The sequence below is a fragment of the Gopherus flavomarginatus genome, chromosome 6 (genome assembly GCF_025201925.1).
Source record: "Gopherus flavomarginatus isolate rGopFla2 chromosome 6, rGopFla2.mat.asm, whole genome shotgun sequence".
Lineage (NCBI taxonomy): Eukaryota > Metazoa > Chordata > Testudines > Testudinidae > Gopherus > Gopherus flavomarginatus.
The window spans coordinates 33023968-33051108 of NC_066622.1; the positions used below are offsets into that span (position 1 = coordinate 33023968).

The 27141-nt window shown below is 54.7% G+C and overlaps 1 protein-coding gene across 26 annotated transcripts in view; it reads right to left on the reverse strand.

The window, feature by feature from the left end:
• NRXN2 (neurexin 2) overlaps nucleotides 1–27141 on the reverse strand; it is a 340672-nt gene that overhangs the window by 4922 nt on the left and 308609 nt on the right. For all 26 annotated transcript variants that reach the window (XM_050958842.1, XM_050958853.1, XM_050958848.1 and 23 more), the window contains one exon: nucleotides 16885–16963. In XM_050958842.1, coding sequence (XP_050814799.1) covers nucleotides 16885–16963 — 79 coding nt within the window. The remainder of the gene's footprint in view (nucleotides 1–16884; nucleotides 16964–27141) is intronic.

Consider the following 27141-nt stretch of genomic DNA (forward strand, 5'->3'; position numbering starts at 1 on the left):
TGTTTAGATACATTTTCTTTCCTTCTCTCTGTCTGTATTCTTTTATCTGTCTTCTTTCTTTTTATCTAGATTCATTTCTATCTATACTATTTCTACATTAATTCCTGTGTCTATCTATATTCTTTTTTCAGTCTAGCTGGATTAATTTATCTTTCCTTCTAGATTCATCTACAGTTTTTCCTCTCTAGACATATTTTCTTTACTTTCATACTATCTAGATTATTTTTTTCTTTCTACATCCATTTCCTTCTTTCCACCTATATAGATTCATTTCTGTTTCTTTCTGTATTAATTTATCTACCTTTTTCTGTATTAATTTTCTTTCTAGATTCATTAATCTATGGTCTTTCCATCTAGATGCATTTTCTTTCTTTCTTCCATTCTTTCTTTCTAGATTAATTTCTCTATCTAGATTCATTTTTCTTTCTTTCTTTCTTCTGCATATTTTAAAATCTTTCCCTCCCCCTACCCAGACACACTTTTCAACTCTGTCCGTTTGTCTGCAGTTTCCATTCCCACCTCCCACCTCTCCGTCCCCCCACTTTTGGTTTTTACAACCAAAGTTGTAAGTTGAAATGACAAGGACACTGCACACATTATTTTGGTCCTTTGCACTGGCTGTAAATTTGGCGGGTGTGTGTTGGGAAAATACACGTTTCAAAAACATACATAACTATATTTTCAGTAGCTGTTTTGACAGATCTGTGGGCTCTGTCCCTATTAGAACTGGAAAGAAAGCAGATGCCTAGCATCACTGATGTCAACAGGAATAGAACCCAGGAATCCTGACTGCCAGAGCTGGGGATAAAACCCAGCAGGCCTGACTCCTATGCAGTTACACCCCACTGCACTGGCTGAGGATGAGGCCTTCAGGAGTTTGGCAGACTATTCCCAGTATGTGCCATTCCCATCAGCCGGTTTTCAGTTTCCTCACCAGATTCTCAATGGACAGTACCAAAGCCATGGGCTCCCTAGCTACACCAATCTTCCTGGCAGTAGCAGGATTAGAACTCCCAGCCTTGCTACCCCTAAACTGCCCACGGACTGGAGCTAAACGAGACTCACTGTTAACTGTGTGGGGCTCTGTCATACAGAGCTGTGACTCTGATTCCTCCGAGGGGAGGGCAGTAGCACCCTCTTCCCCACCACTTCATTACAGCCCAGCCTGTAGTAGCAGTGCTGTGTCTGTACAGTGATTGGGGCTGCCTGCCAAGATAGACTCCAGGGGCAGGCTGTCCCAAGGGGTGGGACTATTAGTACCTATGCAATGGGCAGTATTCCCTCTAATTTTTCTCACTCATGTGCAGATTGAATTTTATTATGTGCACCAATATGGAGGTGATGTGTGACACATCATCTCCATGTTGGTGCACATAACAAAGTTCATGTGACAGGGAGGGACCGAGGGTTTTGGAGTGTGGGTGGGGGCTCAGGGCTGGGGCCGAGGGTTGGGATGTGGGGGGCTGAGGACTCCAGCGGAGGGTGCAGGCTCTGGGGTGGGACTGGGGATGAGGGGCTCATGACTGGAGCAGAGGGTTGGGGGGGCCGGGCTCTGGGGTGGGGCCAGGGATGAGGGGTTTGGGATGCAGGCTGCCTTGGGGCTACAACAGCAGCACCTGGGCTGGGGGAGAGAGGTGCCTCTCGCGGGCCAGGGCAGGTACAGGCCGGGGTTGGGTTGGGGGAGGGGCGCCTCTCGCGGGCCATCACAGGTCCAGGCCAGGGAAAGGGCACCTCCCCACAGCCACAGCAGGTCTGGGGCTGGGGGCCTCCCTCAGGCCGCAGCAAGTCCAGGCTGGGCTGGGGCGGGGGTGGGGTGCCTCTCCCCACCACGGCAGGTCTGGGGCTGGGCTGGGCTGGGGGAGAGGCATCTCTTCCCACCGCAGCCTGAGCACCTGCGCTAAAAGACGGTTACTCACCTTTGTAACTGTTGTTCTTCGAGATGTGTTGCTCATATCCATTCCAGTTAGGTGTGTGTGCCGCGCGTGCACATTCGTCGGAAAACTTTTACCCTAGCAACTCAGTGGGCCGGCAGGTCGCCCCCTAGAGTGGCGCCATCATGGCGCTTGATATATACCCCTGCCGGCCCACCCGCTCCTCAGTTCCTTCTTGCCGGCTACTCCGACAGTGGGGAAGGAGGGCGGGTGTGGAATGGATATGAGCAACACATCTCGAAGAACAACAGTTACAAAGGTGAGTAACCGTCTTTTCTTCTTCGAGTGATTGCTCATATCCATTCCAGTTAGGTGAATCCCAAGCCTTACGTAGGCGGTGGGGTCGGAGTGAAATGTGGCAGAATGAAAACTGCTGAGCCAGAGGCTACAGCATCTCTTTGACTGTTGAACCAGGGCATACTGCGAAGCAAAGGTATGGACCGAGGACCAATGGAGCTGCGCGACAGATCTCGTGGGTAGGAACACGAGCCAGCAAGGCGGCAGATGAAGCCTGAGCCCTGGTAGACTGTACGATGATCTGGCTTGGGGAAATATGAGCCAAATCATAACAAGTGCGGAAGTCCGCCATCACCCAAGATGAGATCCTCTGAGAGGAAAACAAGCAAGCCTTCCCTTTGGTCTGCTACCGTGACAGAGCTGGGGCACCTTACGAAATGGTTCTGGCAGCGCAATATAAATGTGAGCACTCCACAGATGTCCAAGGAGTGCAATGGTTGTGCCCATTGCGTTGAGCTGTGGGTAACATGAAAGGCCGAAACCACCTTAGGGAGGAAAGCTGGGTGCGGTCATAACTGCACCTTGTCTTTGTGAAACCTAGTGTACGGCGGAACCACCGTAAGAGCTCTGAGCTCGGAGACCCGTCTGGCCGATGTAACAGCTATGAGGAAAGTTGTCGTCCAAGACAGGTATAGCAGAGGGCCAGTCGTGAACGGCTCGACTGGGTGAGACATAAGTCTGGTTAAAACTAGGTTGAGGTCCCAGGTTGGGGCTGGGCGGCGCACCCGAGGGTGCAAGCTCTCCAAGCCCTTGAGGGATCTCGAACCCATAGAGCGTGAGAACACGGAACGTCCACCTTAGCCTGGCTGGAAGGTAGAGATGGCTGCTGAGTGTATCCTCAGCGATGATACCGCCAGGTCCTGCCGCTGAAGGCCAGAGGCAGGCCAAATAGAGGGGATCGAGACCTCAGCAGGAGCAAGATCGAGCGTATTGCAGCTGTAGAAGAAACGCTTCCACCTGGCCCGGTACGTTGACCAGGTGGAAGGCTTCCTGTCACCCCGGCTCAGTTACGCAGCAGCCACACCGTGAGGCGAAGAGGCTGCAGGTCCGAGTGACGAAGCCTGTCGTTGCCCTGAGTGATGAGGTCTGGGTGGGGTGGCAGGGTAATTGGGTCTGTTATTGACAGGCCGAGCAACGTGGTATATCAGTGCTGCCTGGACCACTCTGGAGTGATCATGATGATGCGCGCTCTGCCCCTGCGGAGTTTGAGCAGGACCTAATGAACCAGTGGGAACAGTGGGAAGGCATAATGGAGTTGGCCTTTCCACGGCATCAGGAATGCGTCCAAGATTGATCCCGAGGAGAAACCTTGGAAGGAGCAGAACATCTGTCATTTTCTGCTCTCGCGGTGAGCGAACAGGTCTATGTGAGGAAACATCTCCGCTTCTGGAAAGCAGAACGCCTCACATGGGGCAGAGTGATCACTCGTAAGACAGGAAAGACCTGCTGAGTCAAAGCGCCAAGACATTCCGAACGCCTGGGAGAAAGGATGTCACCAGCTCCATCGAGTGGGCCATGCAAAAGTCCCGGAAATGGATGGCCTCCTGACAAAAGGGGGGGAGGACCATGTCCCTCCCTGGATATTTATGAAACACATGGCCGCTGTGTTGGCTGTAAACACTGAGATACAACGGCCTCGCAGCTGCCGCTGGAACCCCTGGCACGCCAGGCGGACTACTCTCATTTTGGGGGCATTGATGTGGAATGCCAGCTCCCGAGAAGACCAAAGGCCTTAAGCTCGGAGGTGACCATGAGCACTTGAGCAGAGAGATGACGCGTCCGTCGTCAGGGGCAGTGAGGCCTGGGGCGGATGAAACCGCATCCCTGCCCACACCAGGGAGGGAGTTAGCCACCACTCTAGGGAGCCTAAGGTGCTCGAGGGAACGGTGACTACCATGACCATTGGCTCCCTGTCCGGGTGGTACGCCGAGGTGAGCCGGACTTGGAGAGGATGGAGGTGGAGCTTGGAGTGTTTGGTTACAAACTTGCGGGCAACCATGGACCCAGGAGACTGAGACAAGTACGAGCCGAGGTCGTTGGGAAAGCCTGCAGACCTCAGATGATTGTTGCCATCGCCTAAAACCGCAGTTGTGATAAGCAGGCTCCGGCTAGGTAGGAGACCAGGATAGCCCCTAGGAAGTCCAACCTCTGCGTGGGAACCAGAGTGGATTGCTCTATAGTAATCATCAGGCCTTGACCTGTGAATAAGACCGTGACGATGCCCACGCGCTGAGTGGTTTGTGTCTCAGAGTCTCCTCGGATAAGCGAATCGTCCAGATATGGAAAAACGCATATCCGACATCAGCGAAGGTAGGCGGCGACTATGGCCGTAAACCAGAAGTACTGACAGTTGGCTAGAAAGCGGAGGTATCTCCTGTGCGGAGGGAAGATGGTGTTGCCAAAGTACGCGTCCTTCATATCCAGGGCGGCATAGTAGCCCCCAGGAGGCAAGGATGGAATAATGGTTCCCAGGGATACCGTGCGGAACTTCAACCTTATCCTAAACCGGTTGAGTCCGTGCAGGACTAGGAAGGTCTGAGACCTGCGTTCGAGTGGGGGACTAGGGCATAACGGGAGTAAAACCCCTTGCCCCTTTCGTCCATCGGCGTCTGCACCTCTTGTACGAGGAATTGCTCGTGAGAGGGGTCCCTGAAGGGGGACAGGGCTGGAACAAATTAGAGGTGGTACCTATGCTCCACCGTGCTCAGGATCCAGCGATCTGAAATTAACTGGGGCCACGCCAGGAGAAAGCGGGATTGGGATCCCGGCCTGTGACTGGTACACTGCCCTCAGGCGCACCTTGGAAGGTTCGTCTTTGGTCCCAGTGGTAATTGCAAGGGACCTTGACCTTGGCTCTTTAGGGGTCCTGACGTTCGTCTGCGACCACCTTGGCCTCGCCGTTTGCCAAAGTCCTGTCTCTGGCTAGGCACAGAGTATGGCAGCTGGCGACAGAAAGGCCTGCGTTTGGTCGCTGGCATATGCATGCTGAGAGAGCGCATTAGGACCCTATTGTCCATCAGGCTTGGCAGCCTGGGGCTGTCTTTGCCGCGAAAGGCCTTTACCAACAAAGGGTAAATCCTGAATGGCATACTGCAGCTCCGGCCGGAGGTTTGAAACCTGAAGCCATGAGATGCACCTCATGGCGACACCAAAGGCCAGAGTCCTGGCTGCAGAGTCTGCTGCGTCCAACGAGGCCTGGAGGGACGCTCTGGGTACCTTTTTTCCCCCGTCCTCCAAGACGGCAGCGAACTCTTGGCGGGAGTTTTGAGGGAGAAACTCCATAAACTAAACTACCTTCACCCAGGTGCTATAATTATCGCAGCTAAGCAAGGCTTGTTGCTTTGCTACCCAGAGCTGCAGGGCCTCTGCAGAGTACACCTGGCGGCCAAACAGGTTCATTCGCCAAGCCTCTTTCGGTTTCGGGGCTGGCGCCCGCTGGCCATCATATCAGAATCGTGGTCCTGAGCATAAGATCTGCGCATGTGGGATGACACGGATGCGTGTCCGGATGGCCATGGAGGTACTAAAAGAAGGCACAGGCAGAGTCTCTGACTCTATCGGACCTTGCCCAACTCGGCACCGGGAACCGGCACCGGGAGGCATACCGGTACCTGGAACGAGATCCAGACCCGCAACCAGAATGGTGCCTGGAGGTCGACCGAGATCTCGAGGCTCGGGGAGAGGCTACAGAAGTCAAGGTACCTGTCGCGGTGCCGGGAGTCGGAACGGTGCCGATAGCGGGTCGGCGAACGGGATACCGACCGGTGCAGCGAGTGCGACCAGTACCGATGAGGAAAACAGCACCGGGACTGCAAGTGCTGTCGGGCGTGCCGACAGGATCTGGAGTGTCTGCGGGACCGTGATCATGAACGGTGCCGCTCTGCTGTGCTGACAGAGGACGGTCACATGAAGAGACTGTATTACCCGCACCGGCGGTGCCGGGGTCAGGCAGCATCGACTCTGTCATGGCAATAAGATCCCTCGCCGTTGGTAATGTCTCCGGCGTGGAGGGAACAGCAGGCTCAACCACAGTGCATACTGGGGAGCTGTCAGGCACCGGATTCGACGGCCCTCGTGGGACCGGGATCGACGGTACCGAGGTCGTCAGAGCTTCGGTAGGTGTCGGTGCCGGGTGATCCGAGTTAGATGAGCTGTCTGGCTGCGGTGCCGTCGGCACTGAAGCAGCAGGAGCAATAAGCTCAACCACGGCGCGCGCCGGGGAGCCGTCAGGCACCGGATTCTACGGCCCTTGTGGGACTGGAATCGACGGTGCCGACGTTGTCGGTGCCTCAGAGGTGTCGGTGCCGGGCAATCCGACTTAGACGAGTTCTCTGGCTGCGGTGCCGTTGGCACGGAAGCAGCAGGAGCAGTAGCTCAACCACGGCGCGTGCCGGGGAGCCGTCAGGCACCGGATTCTACGGCCCTTGTGGGACCGGGATAGACGGTGCCGACGTCGTCGGTGCCGCAGCAGGTGTAGGTGCCGGGCGATCCGACTGTGACGAGCTCTCTGGCTGCGGTGCCGTTGGCACGGAAGCAGCAGGAGCAGTAGCTCAACCACGGCGCGTGCCGGGGAGCCGTCAGGCACCGGATTCTACGGCCCTTGTGGGACCGGGATCGACGGTGCCGACGTCATCGGTGCCTCAGCAGGTGTCGGTGCCGGGCGATCCGACTTAGACGAGCTCTCTGGCTGCGGTGCAGTTGGCACGGAAGCAGCAGGAGCAGTAAGCTCTACCACGGCGCGTGCCGGGGAGCTGTCAGGCACCGGATTCAATGGCCCTGGGGGACTGGAATCGACGGTGCCGATGTCATCGGTGCCTCTGCAGGTGTCGGTGCCGGGCAATCCGACTTAGACGAGCTCTCTGGCTGCGATGCAGGTGGCACGGAAGCAGCAGGAGCAGGGGGCTCAACCACAGCGCGTGCCAGGGAGCCGTCAGGCACCAGAAGGAATCGTAGGCTCTCTCGACCTCGGAGGAAGGGAGCGGTGCCGAGTCGACTTCGGTGCCAGTGACGGCCGGTGCCGAAAGGCCTTGGCAGTACCGGCGGGGTCCAGTGCCGAGGAGGCGCTTCTGCCAGCCGCTTGATCATCGCTCGGCGCCAAAGGTGGAGGGGTAAGTGAAAGTCCCGCTCCTTTTTGTTCTCGGCTTAAAAGCCTTGCAAATGGGGCACTTAGCTGTCAAGTGTGATTCCCTGAGGCACTTCAAACAGGAGTCGTGTGGATCTCCCTTCGGCATCGGCTTCTGGCAGGCCGAGCCCATTTTAAAACCCGGTGAGCCGTGCATGGGCTCCGGCACCGGGTTCATGGAAGGGGCTACTTCCTGAACCCCGCTAACAATTACTAAACTAACTATGTTAGCAAAGAAAAAACGTATAACTATACAAATATATATATAAAAGGATTATAACGGCATAACTATATACGAGAACTACGAGTAGCTAGGGAAGTGGAGGTCAGCTAAGCCGCGCTCCACTGTTCCAACGACCGACACGGGCGGTAAGAAGGAACTGAGGAGCGGGTGGGCCGGCAGGGGTATATATCAAGCGCCATGATGGCGCCACTCTAGGGGGCGACCTGCCAGCCCACTGAGTTGCTAGGGTAAAAGTTTTCCGACGAATGTGCACGCGCGGCGCACACACCTAACTGGAATGGATATGAGCAATCACTCGAAGAAGAACGTGGCTGCTTCGAGGGAACTTAGGCAGTGAGCTCATAAACCTGCATATGTGCTCACACCACCTGTGTGATAGGACAGGGGAGTTTGCATGAGAATCCACCCACCAGAGCCATGACCCTCCATGGTTTACAGACCAAATACTCTGCTCCGCTTCTGGGGCAGGGGTGAACTGAACATGGAAGGGAAACGAGTTACACAACAGCTTGAAGCAAGTGGCTTAGTGCTCTGGGAGTCAGGACTCCTGAGTTCTTTTCCTGGATCTGGATGGGAAATTGAGTCAGGTGGCTAGAGCAGGGAGGCTAGGAGCCAGGATTCCTGGGGTCTAGCCCTGGCTTGGGAGGGTAGTGGTTAGATCAGGGGTAGGTAGGTATCAGGAGTCCTGAGGGCTGTGGCCTGTTTCTCTGTTGCTTTACCAGTGAGTCACTTCACTTAGCTGCTCCTTCGTTTGCAATAGCAGAGATAACATGACCACTGTGCATGGAGTACATGGGGTGGAATTAACGACGTGCATGCTTTGAGCTCCCAAGTCTCATGCGCCGGGTGGTGTGGAATATGAGAGTGACTCTCCTTTAGAAGGCTGCGGTAGGTATTTAACTGATCTGTGTGTTTTCAGTACCCCCTCCTGCAGCGGGGGCAGTGAAAGCAAGTCACTGCTTAGTTAGAGCCCTCAGCCAAGCCTGGGACTCAGAGCTGTTACCTGACACAGGGTCTCAAGAGAGGATGTTGGTGACTGAGTTAATGAAAGAAGCTCACGAGAGATCACCATGACTGACTTAGTCAAGCTGCAGGGTGGCATGAGATCTGACTCCAGGTATCCAACAGGTGCAAAAGACACTGGGTGGAGGGAGAATGGCTTGGAGGGAAATTAGGGGCTATGGGATGAACAGGAGCAAAGAATAAAACTTGGAGGGGAATAAACTGTAGAGGACAATCCTGGCCACTGGTGGTGGGGAGAATAGACTGTAGGAGCCAATTTTGGCTGGTGGAAAATACACTAATGGAAAGAACAGCTCCAGAGGCAGGGAGTGGGGTCCATAAGTATCATGTGTCAGGGAGTTCCGCAGGCTAATGATGTTGTGTACAAATGGAGTCACTTGACATGTGTTGCTTGGAATTTCATGGGGGGCTTCCTCAATGGCGAGTGAAGGTGAATAGCAGATCCCACTTGCCTGTCTAGATTCTGTACATCCTTTAGGCCCCTCTAGCATATCCCCCTCTCCTTCATCTCCTTGCTGACCTAAACACCCTGATCTTGTCAGCCTCCTCTGCTTCCAGATCTTGAATTGTTTTCATTGCCCTGTGATTTCTGCCAAGCTGGGCCATCTCATAGATTTACCCAATGGCACGAGACTATTCTGCTGTATAACAACTCTCCCTGCTTCTGCACACACTCCTGGCCTATTCTGCACTGGTTGAGTGCTGCTGTGCACTTAGAAGAGGTTGCAATTGAGCTGTAAGGGGCACTGTGCTGCTGGGAGTGGGGTGGGGACTCAGTAGGGGGTGCTCTCTCCCCAAGGTCAGTACTAACCCCAGTGTGGCACTAGGGGGTGCTGTGCTTCAAGCAGTTGTGAACATTAGCCATAGGGATAGTCAGCTCCATCTCAGCAATAGGTGAAGGATCCCAGTATAAACAGGCCCCCATTACTCCACCCCAGAGGCAGCTGCATCTCCACACTGGGTGAAGGATCCCTATAGCTCATCTAGCTCAGAGTCACATACATTAGCTCAATATTATCATTAAAAGCTGCATTCTTTGTCAGCTGAAGAAAACAGAATCAGGGCTGCATTATGGCTTGAAAGGCAGCAGTAAATAATAGGGAAGGAAAAGCTGCTGCTTACATTTGCACATGTCAATGCCAAAGTCTCCTGTGGTTGACAGAGAATCCCCCTCCCCCTCCCAGACAGATCAGAAATGGAAAACACCACACTGCTCCCTAGGCCCACACACTTTGGGGATCAACCTTAGCTCCGTAACTGGGCTGGAAAGATCTGGCCAGACTCTTTATTACAAGCCTTGCTCAATTGGTATGATAGATTGTAATAGTATTCTGGGCTGGCTGGGCCCAAAAGTCAGAGCTGGAGTGGTGGTGGGGATACTGGTCTGGCTGGGCCCATGAATCTGAGCCTCGGCGGGGGGCGGGGAGGATACTGGGCTTGCTGGGGCCACGGTCTGGCCCAGGGTGGCAGGGAGACAGGGGATACTCTTATCACCCAGCCCCAGGGGTACCAGTCCATGTGCTGAGCTGCCTTGGCTGGGGATGGGCCATTTTGTGCTGGTGGCTGCGTGCAAAGAATTCCAGGCTGATATGGCAAAGCCTCGCCCAGTAGTTGGGGCTGCACAGTTGGGGGCTGAGGGCAGCAGCCAACCCTTTCCCTCACAGCATAATCCAGCAGCTCCCTACAAGCCTCACCAGGGGGTTCAGAAGAAATCAGTTGGGCCCAGAACACCAGGAGAGTTTTTCAAGGTTCTCTCCAGTTTGATGGTCTCTCTTTTGATTCCAGAGCCCCACCCCACCTTGGGGCAGTCACTGCATGACAACACTGGCCCCTGCTGCAGAAGCACATGGGCTGCAGCTCCTGGCTTCTCCCTGTACCCCAACATTGCATTTGCTGATGTGGAGTCCCAGCTTTCCTCTGCTCTGTCCCCATTGCACCTGTATTCTCCTGCAGTTCCAGGCTCAGAGGCTCTTCACCTGCTCTCACCCAAACCGGGGGAGGGGGAGGGGGAGGGGGGCAGGTCAGGCCAGGCCAGGCCAGGCCATTGTTTGCAGGGGACGGGGAGTGGGAGAAGGAGGAGGCGGCGGCAGGCCAGCCCATTGTTTGCAGGAGAGGAAGGGGGAACGAGCAAGGGCAGGTCAGTCCATTGTTTCCAGGAGAGGAGGGGGGAACGAGCAGGGGCAGGTCAGTCCATTGTTTGCAGGAGAGGAGGGGGGCCAAAGAGGCAGACCAGCCCATTGTCTGCAGAAGATGAGAGGAAAGAGGGAGTGGGCCAGCCCATTGTCTAGGGGAGAGAAGGAGGGAAGGGGGAGCAGGGCAGTCCATTGTCTTCAGGAGAGGAGGGGGGAAGAGAGAGGGGGGGAAGAAAGAAAAGGAAGAGGGAGCAGAGCTGACCAAGCTGCTAGACTCTCTCTGCCCCCCCATAACTCCTCTGCTGAGGGTGGGGGGAGAAGAGCTCAGCCTAACTCCTGCGGCAGTCCCGATTAGTTGCTCTCCCCCCAGAAGTGGGTAGGGATTCCTGGGCGGATGGGCAAATTGGTCTGATCCAACCCCTCTGCTCTAACCACTCAGAACTCTGGGTCAAGACCTTGGGGGCAAGGAAGGGGAGGGGAGCGCACACCCCAAAGCTACAGGGGGCCAGGGACCACAGCTGAACAACACTCAGTCCCCTTGCGGCCCCCAGCCAGCTCCTTCTCCCGCTGCTGCCCCCCAACTGCCTTCCCAATATTAATTAAAAGTCTGCAAGAAGGTGTGTATGTTTTTAATGAGCAGCCCCTATCTGCTTGCGGAGCCCCCCCGTTGGGCCTTTCATTTTCTCCTGTCTCTTCCCCTCCTCTGGTTTTTATTGTGATGCATTTGGAAACATTTGGCAAGCGCTGCACAAAGGAGCCGCGCTGCCTTTGATCACGGAGAAGAAGAGCGAAATAACATAACCCTGGCGCCGTCGGTACGGGAGGAGAAGAAAGGATGCACCAGCAATTACTCAGCTCACAAGGGAGGGCCACCATATGGGGGGTGGGGGGGCAGCTAATTAGTCCCTTGTTTTATTGGGGAGCAGAGCAGTAGCAGCCTGAATGTCCACCCTGAAATTAGGGCTAGATCTTCCCCGTGCTGTGGTCTAACGTTGGACTGGGAAAGAGGACTCCTGCCTGGTTCTAACCCAGCTCTGGGAGGAAAATGGGGTCTAGTGGGTTAGAGCGGGGGCTGGGACTCCTGGGTTCCATCCTATTCCCAGCTCTGCCACTGATCTGGGGCACGTCCCTTCCTTTCTTGATGCCTCTTGTTTCCCCTCCTACCCTTGTCTAGTTAGACTGAGCTCCTGGGGGCAGGGATTGTCTCTCCCTTTGAGCCTGTGCAGCACCTGGCCTGATGGGGACCTGGCCTGATCTCAGCTGTAATCTCTAGGCACTGCTGCATAATTAAGAAGAGGTTGATTTGCACTATTTGGGGCTCTGCTCCTGAAGTTCCTTGGGAGGTCTGTCCATCTCATGCCTCCAGTCACACAACCTGAGGGAGTGAGCACCCCCTGCAGGTCCTGCTGAAAACGGGGCCCTCCTACAGGGATGCATGTATGCACGGACTCACACTTGTGAGCAGTGTGAGCACGGCGTGTGCACACGCACACTAAGCTTGGTGCCCTAACAGCACAGATGTGTGCTAGCCAAATTACAGAAGTGTGTGAACCTGGAGGCAAGACTAGAGGGGGAACCCAGAGGGGCGCTAGTCCCAAAGAGGGGTGTGCAGCATATCAGTGGCTTGCAGGTAGTAGGGTGACCAGGCAGCAAGTGTGAAAAATCGGGACAAGGAGTGGTGGGTAATAGGAGCCTATATAATAAAAAGACCCCAAAATCGGGACTGTCCCTATAAAATTGGGACGTCTGGTCACCCGAGCAGGTAGACACCAAGCAATGTAGATCTGCAAAAGCCTGTTGCATAGGCAGGTAACTGCAAGCCAGTTATACAGCTGGGTATGGTACTATTTGCATTTGGGGGTGGGGGAGGGCACTGACAGCTGAAATACAGAGGGAGCTGGGCAAAGAGTGAAAGGAAATGAGTTTTATCACACAGATATCCCCCGAGTGTTTGTTACTTGACTGCTAGAGCAGCAGCAGCAGCAGCAGGGCCTAGTGGTTAGAGCACCAGCTAGGCGGCAGGACTCCTGTGTTTTGTTCCCTCCTCTGCCATAGCCCTTGTGTTGGTCCCTTCCCCTTGGTGCCTCTGCTTCTCCTCCCTCCCTTCATCTATTCAGCCTGTGAGCTCTTCATGCAGAGACTCTGTGTCACTGGGGGTTTGTCCCGCTCCTGGCACAAGGGGGACCCCAGTGGTCAGAGCCTCTCGCTGCTGCTGTGATGTACACAAGACCCGGTTACAGCCATGCGTGAGCACAGCGGCAGTACTGAAGGGTACAGATGTGTCTTCTGCAGCTCCAGCTGTGTGGGCGTGCACTGCCAATGCATAGAGGCATGCAGCTGGGTTTTATGCCCTTCCGGCTGTGCGAAATGATGCATTGGAAATCAGCAGCACCGGGATATTGTTACAGGGGCCTGAGTCTCCTGTGACAGTAGTGGGGATTGAAGGTGAGCCGTGCTTCTGAAAACTAGGCCATGGGCCAGAACCTGAGCTGGGGTAAGTCAGTAGCTTCACTGACTCCAGTGAGTGCCCCCTGCTGAACCACCCACCCTGCTCCCTGAAACACAGTCCCTCTAGTGTCATGCTGGGGTCAGAGCGCCCCCTGCTGAGTCCCTACTCTGCTCCTTTCAGCACCGCACCCCCTAGCATCAGGCTGGGATCAGATCTGACTCCAGCATGAAAGCATCCCCTGCTGAACTCCTTACAGCCTCTGGCCACAGAGGTCTAGACGCACATGTGCAATCAACATTTCCCACCCAACGCCCATGTAATGCCTGCCTGGTGCAGCTCGGAATGCCATCTAACTGGCCCGCTGGCTGGCAGAGAGACCGAATGGGGGCGTGAGCAGGGTTTCTCCAGGGCATGGGGAGGTATGCTGGCCCCATGTGTGTGGGTGCCAGGGGCAGATCTCCCTGCTGCTGCCCTGGCTCTGGGAAATCTCACACACAATGGGGGAGGCAGACTCATCCCTGGCACAGGAGATAAACATGCACCGAAGAGTCCTGGCGCTCCCCAGACAATAAAGAATGAAGCTAATGAACCAGGCCCAGTGCAGCACCAGGCGCTCCCTGCACTGCCAGGCTCATAAATCCCCCAGCATAAATTTCATGCCCCACCAGGGTCCTGGTGACGCGGAACAGGGAGTGCGGTGGAGAGGGGTTTAAGAGCAATCAACAGTGTGGATGCTGGGCGGGTGGGGGAGGGGTCAATGAGAGAGTGGGATCTACCCCCACCAGCCCATGCTGCGATTTCCATTCCATACAGAGAGGACACAAAGCCACATCAATCTGTGGCTGGGTGTGTTTCTGCAGGGACGGCGGGGTTCTGCCTGCAGCCAGTGCAGTGTCTCCCATGGATGTGGCTCTCTGCTCTACTCACTCTCTGCCTGGATTTATGGCTCTTTCCTCACTACTCCCCCCTCACATACACACACACACATTCCACACTCTCATTCTATGCCTCTGGCCATAACAACCCTGGCTGTGATCTTGTCAGATCTTAGCACTTGGCCACAGAGGGGATTGGCGCAAAAGAACAAACCTGTGCGAGACAGCGGCTCCCTTTGGCTAAGTTAGGTCATTGCGCTGGTAGGGAGAGTGGCAGGACAAACCCAAGGGGCTGGGAAGCTCACCTTGCAGTCAGTGCTGACTCCAATGTGGTGCTAGGGGGCACTGTGCTGCAGGGAGTGGGGTTGGGGGCTCAATAGGGGGCACTCTTGCCCTGGATCTGGAATTGAAGCCAGGTCTCCCTAGTCACCTGAGCAACTGAACCATCCTTCCTCTCCCCCTCATCGCTCCGGATCAGACCAACGAGTGCATCCAGCCCAGTATCCTCCCCACTCCCCCCTGGATCAGACCAATGAGCTGCTCTTGCCTGATATCACCCAATGTCCCTTGTCACTCCAGATCAGTCCAATAACCCACCTGCCCACCATGCTGGATCAGCTCGACAGGCCCGCTAACCCAGTACCCCATCTTTGACAGTGGCCAGCACCAGTGGCTTCAGAAGCAGGTTCAAAGAACCCTGCAGTGATGGGTCCCCCTGCCCCCAGCTGGTCCCACCCGGAGGAGTTCAGTTCCTTCCATATCCTCTAGTTATTATGCTGAATTCTACCTCTGCACAGTCCGGTATCTGTCTAAAGTCCTGAGCCGTCGTCGGAATGTGGCTAAGCTCTCACTTCTGGGTAGATCATGTGGCAGTGAGTTCCGCTGGCTAATGGCATGGTGGAGGGGAGCATTTCTGGAGATCAGTTGGGAACCTGACACTTTCCATCCTCTCAGCCTGGCAACAGGAGCTGGGGCCAATCAAAACTCTCAAAGTCATGTGCGATCCCATTAATCACTGCCTCCCTCTGCCTCCTCCTGCATCATCCCCTCTTGTGAGGAGTGGAGAGGGGTTTAGAGGCCCTGGACAACAGCCTCCCCGCCCCCAGCAGGGTACTTCTCCCCAAGGGATTCCCCAATTGCAGCATAAATGACAACATGGCACAAAGGAGCAAAGCCAGCTCCCAGCAAGCCAGAGGTAAAACCTCTTCTTCCTTCAGCATAACCTCCCTGCTCAAGGAGGGAGTGTCCATCTCTTAGGTTGCCCTAGTCCTGGTTTAGTTCTCAGTGTGGAGATGCAGCCACCTTGGAATGCTGGCTGTTTACACAGGGATCTTTCCTCCAGTGCGGAGATGCAGCCAGCTCTGGTGTAGGGAATGGGGGCAGTTTATATGGGGATCCCCTACCTGGTGCTGAGATGCAACCATCTCTAGGGTGGGATGCTGCAGCTCCTCAACAGTCTACTACAGCAATGCTTCCTGAACCACTAAAGGCCCTTTCATTCAGTCAACCAATGGGAAAGGAGGTAATAAAGGGATACTTCACAAGCGGGCCTGAATCTGTGTGGTGGGAGGAGAGTGGGATCCAGTGCTTTGAGCAGTGGGGGTTGGAAGCCAGGACTCCTGGTTCTATTCCTGGCTCCATGAGGGAAGTGCGGTCTAATGGTTAGAGCAGGGGGGTTGGGGACTGGGAGCAAGGACTTCTGGGTTCTATTCCCACTTTCCCCAGTTGGGCTTTGATTTGTGTGATTCGGGAAGGGTGGCTCTAGGTAACTCTTAGGTCCTGTAAATCCTGGAGCAGGGGCGGGGGAGCCATTGCACCCACCGCCTGCCTGGAGAAAGGCAGACAGGACGGTAAGGGAGGCCAGGGGCTGAATGTGTTGGGCCAGCCAGACCATGAGGTATCTAAGGGTGTGCGGATCGTACCAGCTAAATACAGGTGTGATACTGAGGACCTGATCAGTGGGGAGGGGCACTGGGTTAATGTAATGCAGCATAGAACTGGGGGTGGGGAGTTTAAGGGGGCATCAGGGTGTGTGTCGGTGGCAGTGTTTGTCGGGGTGTGTGTGCACAAGTGTGCAGCTGTGTGAGTTCACAGGTTTCTCTCTATTTGTGTATGCACAGAGGTGAGAGGGTAGTGCTGGGTGAGTTCACAGAATTGTCTCTCTCTGTGCAGGTATCCATAGGGGCGTGCTTGTGTGTGTGTAGCACTGTGTGAGTGTACACAAGTGTGTAGCTTTATGAGTTTACAGGGATGTGTCCTGGTGTGAGTGTGTGCACGTAGCAATGTGTCAGGTCACCAAGAGGTGTTTGTGTAAGTTCAAAAGGGTTTCTGTGTGCACACATGAGCATAGAGATTGTGTAGGTTTTTGCATTCATGAACAGGAGTTTGTGTGTCAGTGTGTGTGCAGAGGTTTGTGCCTGTGCATGTGTGTTTCTGTGTGCATACACAGGGATGTGTGGGGGTGTGTGCGCATTTGGTGCATGTGTGTGAGTGCACCTAAGTGTGTGTGTGCCTCAATGCATGCAGGAGTGTGTGAAGGAATGTGTGTGTCAGTGTATATAGGTTAATGTGTGTGTAGGGAGTGAGTGCATGTAGGGGTTAGAGTGTGTCGGTAGGGAGAACAGTGTGTCAGGATGTGTGTAGGGTGTATGTGTGTAGGAGATATAGGGGGGACAGTGTGCCAGGGTTTGTGTGGGATGTGTGTCTTTGCCAGGGTGTGTGTAGGAGGGACAGTGTGTCAGGGGGTGTGTCCAGTGCACCCTATAGAAGCCCCCCCACCCATGCATGCTGGCAACAGAGAGAAGGACCCACCTGTGCTGGGCTCACACTCCTCCAGGTCCTCATCATCACTTGGGCACTCAGCTGACGCCACCAACAGGTCATCTGTGTTCTGGGGAGAGAGGAGAGCACACAGCCCCTTAGCCTGGGACCAGCCTGGAGCTAGTGCCCCCTGGAGGGGGAGGAGCTCATGGATCATTCCTTACACCCTGAGCCAGCCAGGCCTGGGTGCTCCTCACACACTCTCACGTTTGGTCCCCACCTATGGTAGGACCTCGTGCTTCAAAGTCAGTTCTCTGAGGCCTGGGCATCATGTCAAATTTAGGTCCACGCAGTCACAGTGTGCAGAGGTGTGAACCCCATCCTGGCCCCCAGGCTATGCTGCCCTAAGCCCCGGTGCAGATGCAGCTAGGCAGTGGGAAGAATGGCTCGGGGAGGCAGTGTGCCTACACCTACGGGAAAAACCTCTTCTGGTAGTGCAGGTTGCCGGTATGCCGCATCGCTAGGCCAGCACAGGTTGCCATGCCAGGTCGGTCCCCTTGGCCTGCGTCTCCCACATCCCAGTGCAGTGCAAAGCAAGGGGGAGACTGTGCATGCTGTGCGGTCCCACTGAGTCAGACACACAGCTTGGCTGGCGAACAGCCGCAGTCAGGTCTGGGAGCCTTGTGGGTAGATAGACACTGGCTTGGGACTCTGGAGTTCTAGCCCTGGCTCTGGGAGGGGAAGGAGGCCTAATTGTTGGGGGAGCTGGGAGTCAGGATTCGTAGGTTCTATTTCTGCCTCTGCCACTGACTTGAAGTGACCTCTTCCCCCACCCCCTGCCCCTACTTCCTCTCCAACCCTGTGTCTTTGGGACAGAGTCTGTCTGTGTCTGTGCAGCACTCAACGCAATGGTGCCCCAATCTCATCTATGCCGGGCCAGCTGGGCCCATTGGTCTGATCTGGGATGGAAGGGAGGTGGGAACACTAGGCTGCTAACCCATTGCTCTGAGCTGGGCCAGGCGGATACTGGGCTGGCCCGGTCTGGCTCCCAGTTATCCATCTCCCTGTTCCTCATCCAGCGAGGGTGCCATGTGGTATAGGAAGGGAGGGGCTGCTCCATAGCAATCAGTATTCCAGAGCTGGCTGCAAGGATCATGCTCAGTGTGTCGGAATTAGCATAACAAAGACTTGGACAGGGACCCCGGGGCAGGGAATCAATCAAGGCCCTGGCACAGCAGCAGGAATGGCAATGTGGAAGCAGTGCAGAGTATGTGTGGAGGGGAGTGATACCCCCCTGCAATCACACAGCTAGCCCCTCTCACATGGAGCCAGCTGTGTCTAATGCTTCCCCCCCTCCTGCAGCCAGCTATGTCTGATCAGCCCCTCTCCTGCAGCCAGCTAGGTCTAATCCCCTCCCCCGCAGCCAGCTGTGTCTAATCCTCACCCTGCAGTCAGCGGTCTGATCATCCCAGCTCAGCCACTGGATCCATTTCTCACCTCTCCCCCTCTCCCCCACGCAGTCAGCTGTGTTTGATCGCCCCTCCCCCCTGCATACAGCCAGCTGTGACCCCCTACCCGCAGCCAGCTGTGTCTGATCCCCCCTCCGCACACAGCCAGCTGTGACCCCCACCCGCAGCCAGCTGTGACTGATCCTCCCTGTACACCGCCAGCTGTGACAAATCCCCCCACCCGCAGCCAGATGTGTCTAATCCTCACCCTGTTGTAGTCAGCTGTCTGATCATCCCCCCTCAGCCAGCTGGGTCTATTTTCCCCCCTCCCCACACAGCTCATGGCCAGCTGTGTCTGATGGCCCCTCCCCCTGCACAGCCAGCCGTCTGACCCCCCCACCCCACTGTGTCTAATTGCCCCCTCACCCCGCGCAAACCACCAGCTGTGACTGATCATTTCTCACAACACCATCCCCCCCCAGCTGTGTCTAATCCTTGCCTCTTCTGCAGCCAGCGGTTCTGGTTCACGCCAACCCATCTGTATCTGATCGTCCCCCCTGCATTTAATCCCCAGCTACCCCATGGGCCACCACCCTCCCTTCCTGTCCTTCAGAAAGGCAGAGGCCTGCTCTGAAAAGCAGGGGGCATCCAGGAGTCCCTGGCCCCAAGAGTCATTTCTTGAAGGCAAATCCAGAGAGGATTTTAGGGGGCCGGTACCGGGCTCCCCTTTACAGGGTGTGGCCAGGAAGGGCAGATGGGGTGAAGATACAGAAGGGGTAGAGCAGATGCAGGCCCCTGGGGGATTCCCCATCCCCCCCTAGCTGTTCCTTAACTCTCCCAATCTGGCTTCCTTTGGAGCTAATGGGAGATGCAACAGGCTCCCTCCCCACCCAAGGCCTCTCCTGCACAGCACACTCACGCCTCCAAGGGCTCTCCGCCTGGAGTGCTCTCAATCAGGTCCTCCTGGGGCAAGTGCTCTCAGTCAGGTCCTCCAGGGCTCTTGAGCTGCTTTCCTGTGGGCCACTGGCCGCTTGAAATAGCGACTGAGGTGGCGAAGGACTTAGGGCAAGTGGCATCATGCTGCAATTCCCCAGCGACGGGCCTGGCTAGTAGTGGGACCGTAGGGGGTGCTCTCCCTTGCAGTCTGTGCTGCATTAGGAGATGCCGTGCTGCAGGGAGTGGGCTGGGAGGCCAGCAGGGGGTGCTGGCAGGCAGAAGCGGGGTGCTGCAAGGCACAGAGTAGGGGCTCAGTAGAGGTGTTTTGTCGCAGGCAGTGCTGAGGGCCTGGGCTGCAGGGCTCCACGGGGGCGCTCACCCCTTGCACTCAATGCAGCACAAGCTGTGGGTGGAGAGCGCCTACTGCTTTAGCAGTGCTGTGCTGCCTCTGCGGAAGGGGCTGTGAGCGGTGCCTAGGTCGGCCATGCTGACAGGGTCTTGGCATACCAATGAATAGCAGCAGGGGCAGTGTGCTCTGCTCCTGCCAGCACGTGTCAGAGATCAACGGAGCTGCCTTAAAAAGCAGGGCTCTGGGGCAGAGCCTGAGAGGAGGCCTGGAGTGCAGAGAGGATGGGCTGTGCTGCCAAAGCACCCCCTGCTCCCAACAGGACTGAGTCCTTGCTGGAGGGGGCAGCTGCCATTCTGCCAGGCCTTCAACAGCATGTGTCCTCCAGATGCAACTGGGACTAGAGTCCTCGAGTCCTGACTCCCAACCCCCTGCTCTAACCACCAGCCCTCCCACTGCTGGGATAGAACCCTAAGGTCTTGATTCCCAGCCTCCAGCTCGTAAGCTCCTTGGGGCAGGAATAGGAATGGTCTGTCACTAGGTGTCAGTGCACAACTGGCCCCATAGAGCCATGAACTTGGTTGGGAGTGGGGGCCTGTGCAGTGCCTGGCCCAAGGGGACCCTGATCTCAGTTGCTGGGTCTTTGCAATGCCAGGTAAGACAGGGATCCTGAGCTCAGTTTTGGGTCTGTGCAATGCCTGGCACAATGGGGACCCTGCTCTCTGCATGTGGGGGGTCTGTGCAATGCCTGGCACAATGGGGACCCCACCCTCTGTGGTGGGGAGTCTGTGCAATGCCTGGCACCATGGGGACCCTGCTCTCTGTGTGTGTGGGGTCTGTGCAATGCCTGGCACAATGGGGACCCCACCCTCTGTGGTGTGGGGTCTGTGCAATGCCTGGCACCATGGGGACCCTGCTCTCTGTGTGTGTGGGGTCTGTGCAATGCCTGGCACAATGGGGACCCCACCCTCTGTGGTGGGGAGTCTGTGCAATGCCTGGCACAATGGGGACCCCGCTCTCTGTGTGTGTGGGGTTTGTGCAATGCCTGGCCCCATGGGGACCTCACTCTTTGGGGGGTGGTCTGTGCAATGCCTGGAACAATGGGGACCCTGCTGTCTGTGGTGGGGTGTCTGTGTTATGCCTGGCATGGTGGGGACCCCGCTCTCTGTGGGGAGGTCTGTGCAATGCCTGGCACGATGGGGACCCTGCTCTCTGGGGAGGTGTTGTGTGCTGTCCAGTGCAACAGGGCCCCTGAGTGTCAGGTGGTCTGTGCAGCATGTAGCACGACAGGAACTTAATTTCTGTTGGGGGGGTCTGTGCAGTGCCCAGCCTGATGGGGAACCAGATCTTGGTTGGGGGAGGGGTCTGAGCCATGGCAGTCACATAACAAAGCACACCCCGAGGCAGTCCTGTGTGATGGATCTCTGGTCTCGTGGCTCGGTGCCTGCACTCCTATGGCCAGTGCTGGCCCCTCATTACAGCCACAAATCCCTCCCGAATGGGTACGGCTAGTGCATTAATCCCATCAGTATCCTGGCCTGGCCTCTACCCACTAATGAGACTCACTGTCCCTGCCATGCAACTGTGCCCAGCCTCTGTCCCTCACTGCCTCCTGAGCCCCATGGCTTGGCTGTCCCCCTGTGACATGGAAGAGCCATGGATGCATGTAGTCCAACTGCAAACCACCACCATAACAAGAGATCGCGGAACTATGTCTATACATGGAGCACGGAGGGCATTGTCCCCCTAGGTCCAGCCTGGGGAGCCCCCCAAAGCAAGGGATCCCACACTCAGATCTGAGCCTCCCCACCCCTAAACAGGAGGCAGTGGGTAAGCACCCAGGATGGATGAACTGCCGGGGACCTGGGACGAGGAGCTGTTCGTATCCAGTACCTTCTAGTGGACTGAGCAAAGGACTCCTGGGTTCTATCCCCAGCTCTTGGAGGGGAGTGGGGTCCAATGGGTTAGGGCAGGGGGGCTAGAAGCCAGATTTCTAGGTTCTATTCCCTCTCTGCCCAGCTCATATCTTGTCTGTGGTGGGGCTATGCCACTGTCCCTTCCTTGTGCCCTTCCTCCCCCCGCCCCCCGCGGCAGAAAACACTCTCTGGAGGGGCATCTGGGTGCCAGAGCACAGAAAAACCCACCACAAATAGAATCCCCTTTTAACTCCCTGTTTCATCTCTGAGTCATACCTCCCGCCCCCCGCTGAAACCTACCCCCCCGCCCCAGCCTCTCTCTCAAGGATGGGAAATCAGGCTGGTCTAATTACTGCTCTGGTTGCCATGGCAACAGGAAGATGACTTTGTCAGCGATTTTTATTTTTCATACACATAGGTGTGAGGAGGAAGAAAAATCTGGTGGCTGCTGCGGCAATGGCTCCTGGGGAGGGTGACCCCAGAGGTGAATAACGATGCCCTACACCCTGATCCAGGCAGCATAGCACCAACCCCTAGCCTGCCCCCTCCATCCTTCTCTGGACCCTACCCCCTGCCCACCCACTCATTCTCCCTTTCTCCAGCCCCCAGGTCCTGCACCCTTTCATCTTTCTCCAGCCCCTGCCCTCCATACCTGACCACCAGGCCCAGCCCATCCCATCCATCCATCCATCCTCCCCATCTCCTTCCAACCCCTTCTTCAGCTGCAGCTCCTGCTCATGCCATCCATCCTTGCCCTGTCCCCCATCCCTGCCCTCACTGCCTCCATCCTCCTCCAGCCCCCTGCCTACCTCCCAGTCCCAGGCCCTGCCCACCCCTTCAACCCAGCACTAGGCCCTGCCTACCTCTCCTCCATCCTCCTCACCCACCCCACTTCATCCTCCTCCCTCACCTGCCAGCCTTCTCTTGCCCCCCAGGCCTGTCCCATTCCCTCCATCCCATCCCCCCCTCCCAGTTGTGTGTGTGACAGTGACATGAATGACTCTCCCCAAAATTAATTTAGGAGTTTTAAATCCCGCTCTATCTCTACCCCCACCCCCGATCGCTCCACTGTGATTGCAGGGACTGCCCTCATGCCCTCCCAAAGGACCGCAGTCACCAGCCCCCTGCTGTTTCCTTGCTTGGGGCCAGCCCTGGCTAACTCGGCCCTATTCTCAGGAGATGCCGGCTCAGGGAGCAGGGCTCCAGGGCTGTGATGTATGGCTACTGTACAGTGGCCTGGCACTGGCTTACCAAGAGCTGTGGGTATCAAGCTGGGATGTTTTTCTAACAGATCTGCTCTAGTTCACCCAGCAATGAATTCAGCAAAGGCCTATCCAGGAGGTTTTGCAGGAGGTCAGACTAGATGATCACAATGGTCCCTTCTGGCCTCGGACTCTATGAATCCAGTTTTGACAGATGATCCTTTGCCTGGCTGACTGTTCCAGCTGGTCAGGAACGCTTTGATGAAATATTTCATTGCCAAAAGAGCCCATTCGTCAAAGCTCAACATGTCCCTGGGGTCGGCAAGGCTCCGACGAATTCCTCAGTTAAAAAAAAAAGTCAGAAACGAGCTTCCAAATGGTTGATGCTTTTGAACTGGAAAGATTCTGTGAGTTGGCTCAAAATGAATTTCCATTTCCAAATTAACTTAATTCAGACCAAAAGATACAAAAGAGAAGGAAAACCAATCAAAACCACAGGGCCATGGAGCTGGGAGGGACCCTGGGTCACCGAGTCCAGACCCTGCTATCGCAGGCACCGCCATCGGAGAATCTGGGTCAGAAACAGAACCAGTTCCATCTTCCAATCGGAGAGCCACGTCCCACTGCAAGGCTGCTCCAGAATCTGTCTCCTCTTCTGAGCGATTTCCATTTCCCCAACTGACGGATTTTCCCTCGTCTGTGCACTGTCCACAATTTGACTTCTCCAGGGACAAACGCACATGATCGCCAAAGCCCCATGGGATGGAAAAGTCGTTTCTGGCCTGGCCTGAAGGTACAGATTGGTTTGAGTCATAGAATATCAGGGTTGGAAGGGACCTCAGGAGGTCATCTAGTCCAACCCCCTGCTCAAAGCAGGACCAATTCCCAACTAAATCATCCCAGCCAGGGCTTTGTCAAGCCTGACCTTAAAAACCTCGAAGGAAGAAGATTCCACCACCTCCCTAGGTAACCCATTCCAGTGCTTCACCACCCTCCTAGTGAAGAAGTTTTTCCTAATATCCAACCTAAACCTCCCTCACTTCAATTTGAGACCATTACTATTTGTTCTGTCATGTGGTACCACTGAGACCAGTCTAGATCAATCCTCTATGGAACCCCCTTTCAGGTAGTTGAAAGCAGCTATCAAATTCCCCTCATTCTTCTCTTCTGCATTCTAAACAATTCCAGTTCCCTCAGCCTCTCCTCTTAAGTCATGTGTTCCAGCCCTCTAATAATTTTTGTTGCCCTCCGCTGGACTCTTTCCAATTTTTCCATGTCCTTCTTGTAGTCTGGAGCCCAAAACTGGACACAGTACTCCAGATGAGGCCTCACCAATGTTGAATAGAGGGGAATGATCACATCCCTTGATCTGCTGGCAATGCCCCTACTTATACAGCCCAAAATGGCAACAAGGGCACACTGTCGACTCATATCCAGCTTCTCATCCACTGTAACCCCGAGGTTCTTTTCTGCAGAACTGCTGCCTAGCCATCCGGTCCCTAGTCTGTAGCAGTGCATGGGATTCTTCCGTCCTAAGTGCAGGACTCTGCATTTGTCCTTGTTGAACCTCATCAGGTTCTTTTTGGCCCAATCCTTTAATTTGTCTAGGCCCCTCTGTATGGTATCCCTATCCTCCAGCGTATCTACCACTCCCAGTTTAGTGTCATCTGCAAACTTGCAGAGAGTGCAGTCCACACCATCCTCCAGATCATTAATGAAGATACTGAACAAAACGGGCCACAGGACCGACCCTTGGGGCACTCCATTTGATACTGGTTGTCAACTAGACATAGAGTCATTGATCACTACCGTTGAACCTGACAATCTAGCCAGCTTTCTATCCACCTTATAGTCCATTCATCCAGCCCATACTTCTTTAACCTGCCGGCAAGAATACTGTGGGAGACCATATCAAAAGCTTTGCTAAAGTCAAGGAATAACACATCCACTGCTTTTTCCCCTCATCCACAGACCCAGTTATCTCCTCATAGAAGGCAATTAAGTTAGTTAGACATGATTTGCCCTTGGTGAATCCATGCTGACTGTTCCTGATCACTTTCCTCTCCTCTGAGCGCTTCAGAATTGATTCCTTGAGAACCTGCTCCATGATTTTTCCAGGGACTGAGGTGAAGCTGACTGGTCTGTAGTTCCCCAGATCCTCCTTCTTCCCTTTTTTAAAGATGGACACTACATTAGCCTTTTTCCAGTTATCCGGGACCTCCCCCAATCACCATGAGTTTTCAAAGGTAATGGCCAATGCTCTGTAATCACATCCGCCAACTCCTATAGCACCCTCAGATGCAGCGCATCTGGCCCCATGGATTTGTGCTCATCCAGCTTTTCTAAGTAGTCCCGAATAACTTCTTTCTCCACAGAGAGCGGGTCACCTCCTCCCCATGCTGACCTTGTTTGTGAAGACAGAGGCAAAAAAAGCATTGAGTACATTAGCTTTTTCCACATTCTCTGTCACTAGGTTGCCTCCCTCATTCAGTAAGGGGCCCACACTTTCCTTGACTTTCTTCTGCTAAAGTCCTGGTCTACACTTGGGGGAAGGGGGGTGTCGATGTAAGATACGCAACTTCAGCTACGGGAATAGCGTAGCTCAGGGGTTGGCAACCTTTCAGAAGTGGTGTGCCGAGTCTTCATTTATTCACTCTGATGGAAGGTTTCGCGTGCTAGTAATACATTTTAACATTTTTAGAAGGTCTCTTTCTATAAGTCTATAATATATAACTAGACTATTGTTGTATGTAAAGTAAATAAGGGTTTTAAAATGTTTAAGAAGCTTAATTTAAAATTAAATTAAAATGCAGTGCCCCCAGCACTGGTGGCCAGGACCCAGGCAGTGTGAGTGCCACGGAAAATCAGTTTGCGTGCCACCTTTGGCACACGTGCCATAGATTGCCTACCCCGGCATAGCTGAATTCGACGTATCTTATTTCGACCTACCTCCTGTCCTCATGGTGCGGGATCGACGGCCGCGGCTCCCCCGTCAACTCCGCTTCCGATGTTTACCCTGGTGGAGGTTGGAGTCGACAGGAGCACGTTTGGGGATCGATATATCGCGTCTATACGAGATGCGATATATCGATCCCCGATAGATGGATCACTACCCGCCAATCTGGCGGGTAGTCTGGACGTACCCCATAACAGAAACCCTTCTTGTTACTCTTAACATCTCTTGCTAGCTGCAACTCCAAGTGTGATTTGGCCTTCTTGATTTCAATCCTGCATGCCTGAGCAATATTTTTATACTCGTCCCTGGTCATTTGTCCAATCTTCTACTTCTTGTAAGCTTCTTTTTTGTGTTTAAGATCAGCAAGGATTTCAGTGTTAGGCCAAGTTGGTTGCTTGCCATATTTACTAGTCTTTCTACACACTGGGATGGTGTGTTCCTGCAACCTCAATAAGGATTCTTTAAAATACAGCCAGCTCTCCTGGACTCCTTTGCCCCTCACATTATTCTCCCAGGGGAACCTGCCTATCAGTTCCCTGAGGGAGTCAAAGTCTGCTTTTCTGAAGTCCAGGGTCCATATTCTGCTGCTCTCCTTTCTTCCTTGTGTCAGGATCCTGAACTTGACCATCTCATGGTTACTGCCTCCCAGGTTCCCATCGACTTTTGCTTCCCCTACTAATTCTTCCCGGTTTGTGAGCAGCAGGTCAAGAAGAGCTCTGCCCCTAGTTGGTTCCTCCAGCATTTGCACCAGGAAATTGTCCCCTACATTTTCCAAAAACTTCCTGGATTGTCTGTGCACCATTGTATTGCTCTCCCAGCAGATATCAGGGTGATTAAAGTCTCCCATGAGAACTAGCAGACTGGCCAGCATCAGGGCATGGGCAGAGAATGGCTCCACCAAGCCACTTCTCCTCAAGTGCTCCCAGCTTACTAAGGGACAACATACCAAGTCTGTTAGCATTGAGGATTCCGCCTCCAGTCTTCTGCCAGCCTGGTTTGACTAGAGCAGATCCGGGAGAACAAAAGATCCTAGCAGGGCTTAAAGGGGGACCAAATCAAGTGCGTCTGGAGAAACTAGCCCTGCCTAGTTTTCTGGGGGTAAAGGGGCTGATAAGGGTTTGTATCTGTGGATGCTCTTAATCTGGAATCAGTGTCCACTCCTCACACAGAATTAAACAGGAATAGCTGGTCCGCTTTCAATTCACCCACTCCCTCAATCCAGTTTTGTGTTCCTGTGTAGACAAGCTCCAGATAGACACGTATGCAGACTGTAAACATCCTTTGTCTCCGATGCATTGAACCTCTTGCTAGCTGCACACTACTTTGGTTTCAGAAAGCTACCTGAGTGTTGTGTATCTCTGGCCACAGGCTCCCAAGGAAGCACCTGCAGGGGAGCATGGTTCATCTGCAGTGTGCTGCCATCTCCCTAGGAGAGGTAAAGGTCTGGAGGAGGCCTGGCCCATGAGGGTGAGTGACAAAGTGGGAATTTTCTGTAATGGTTTTA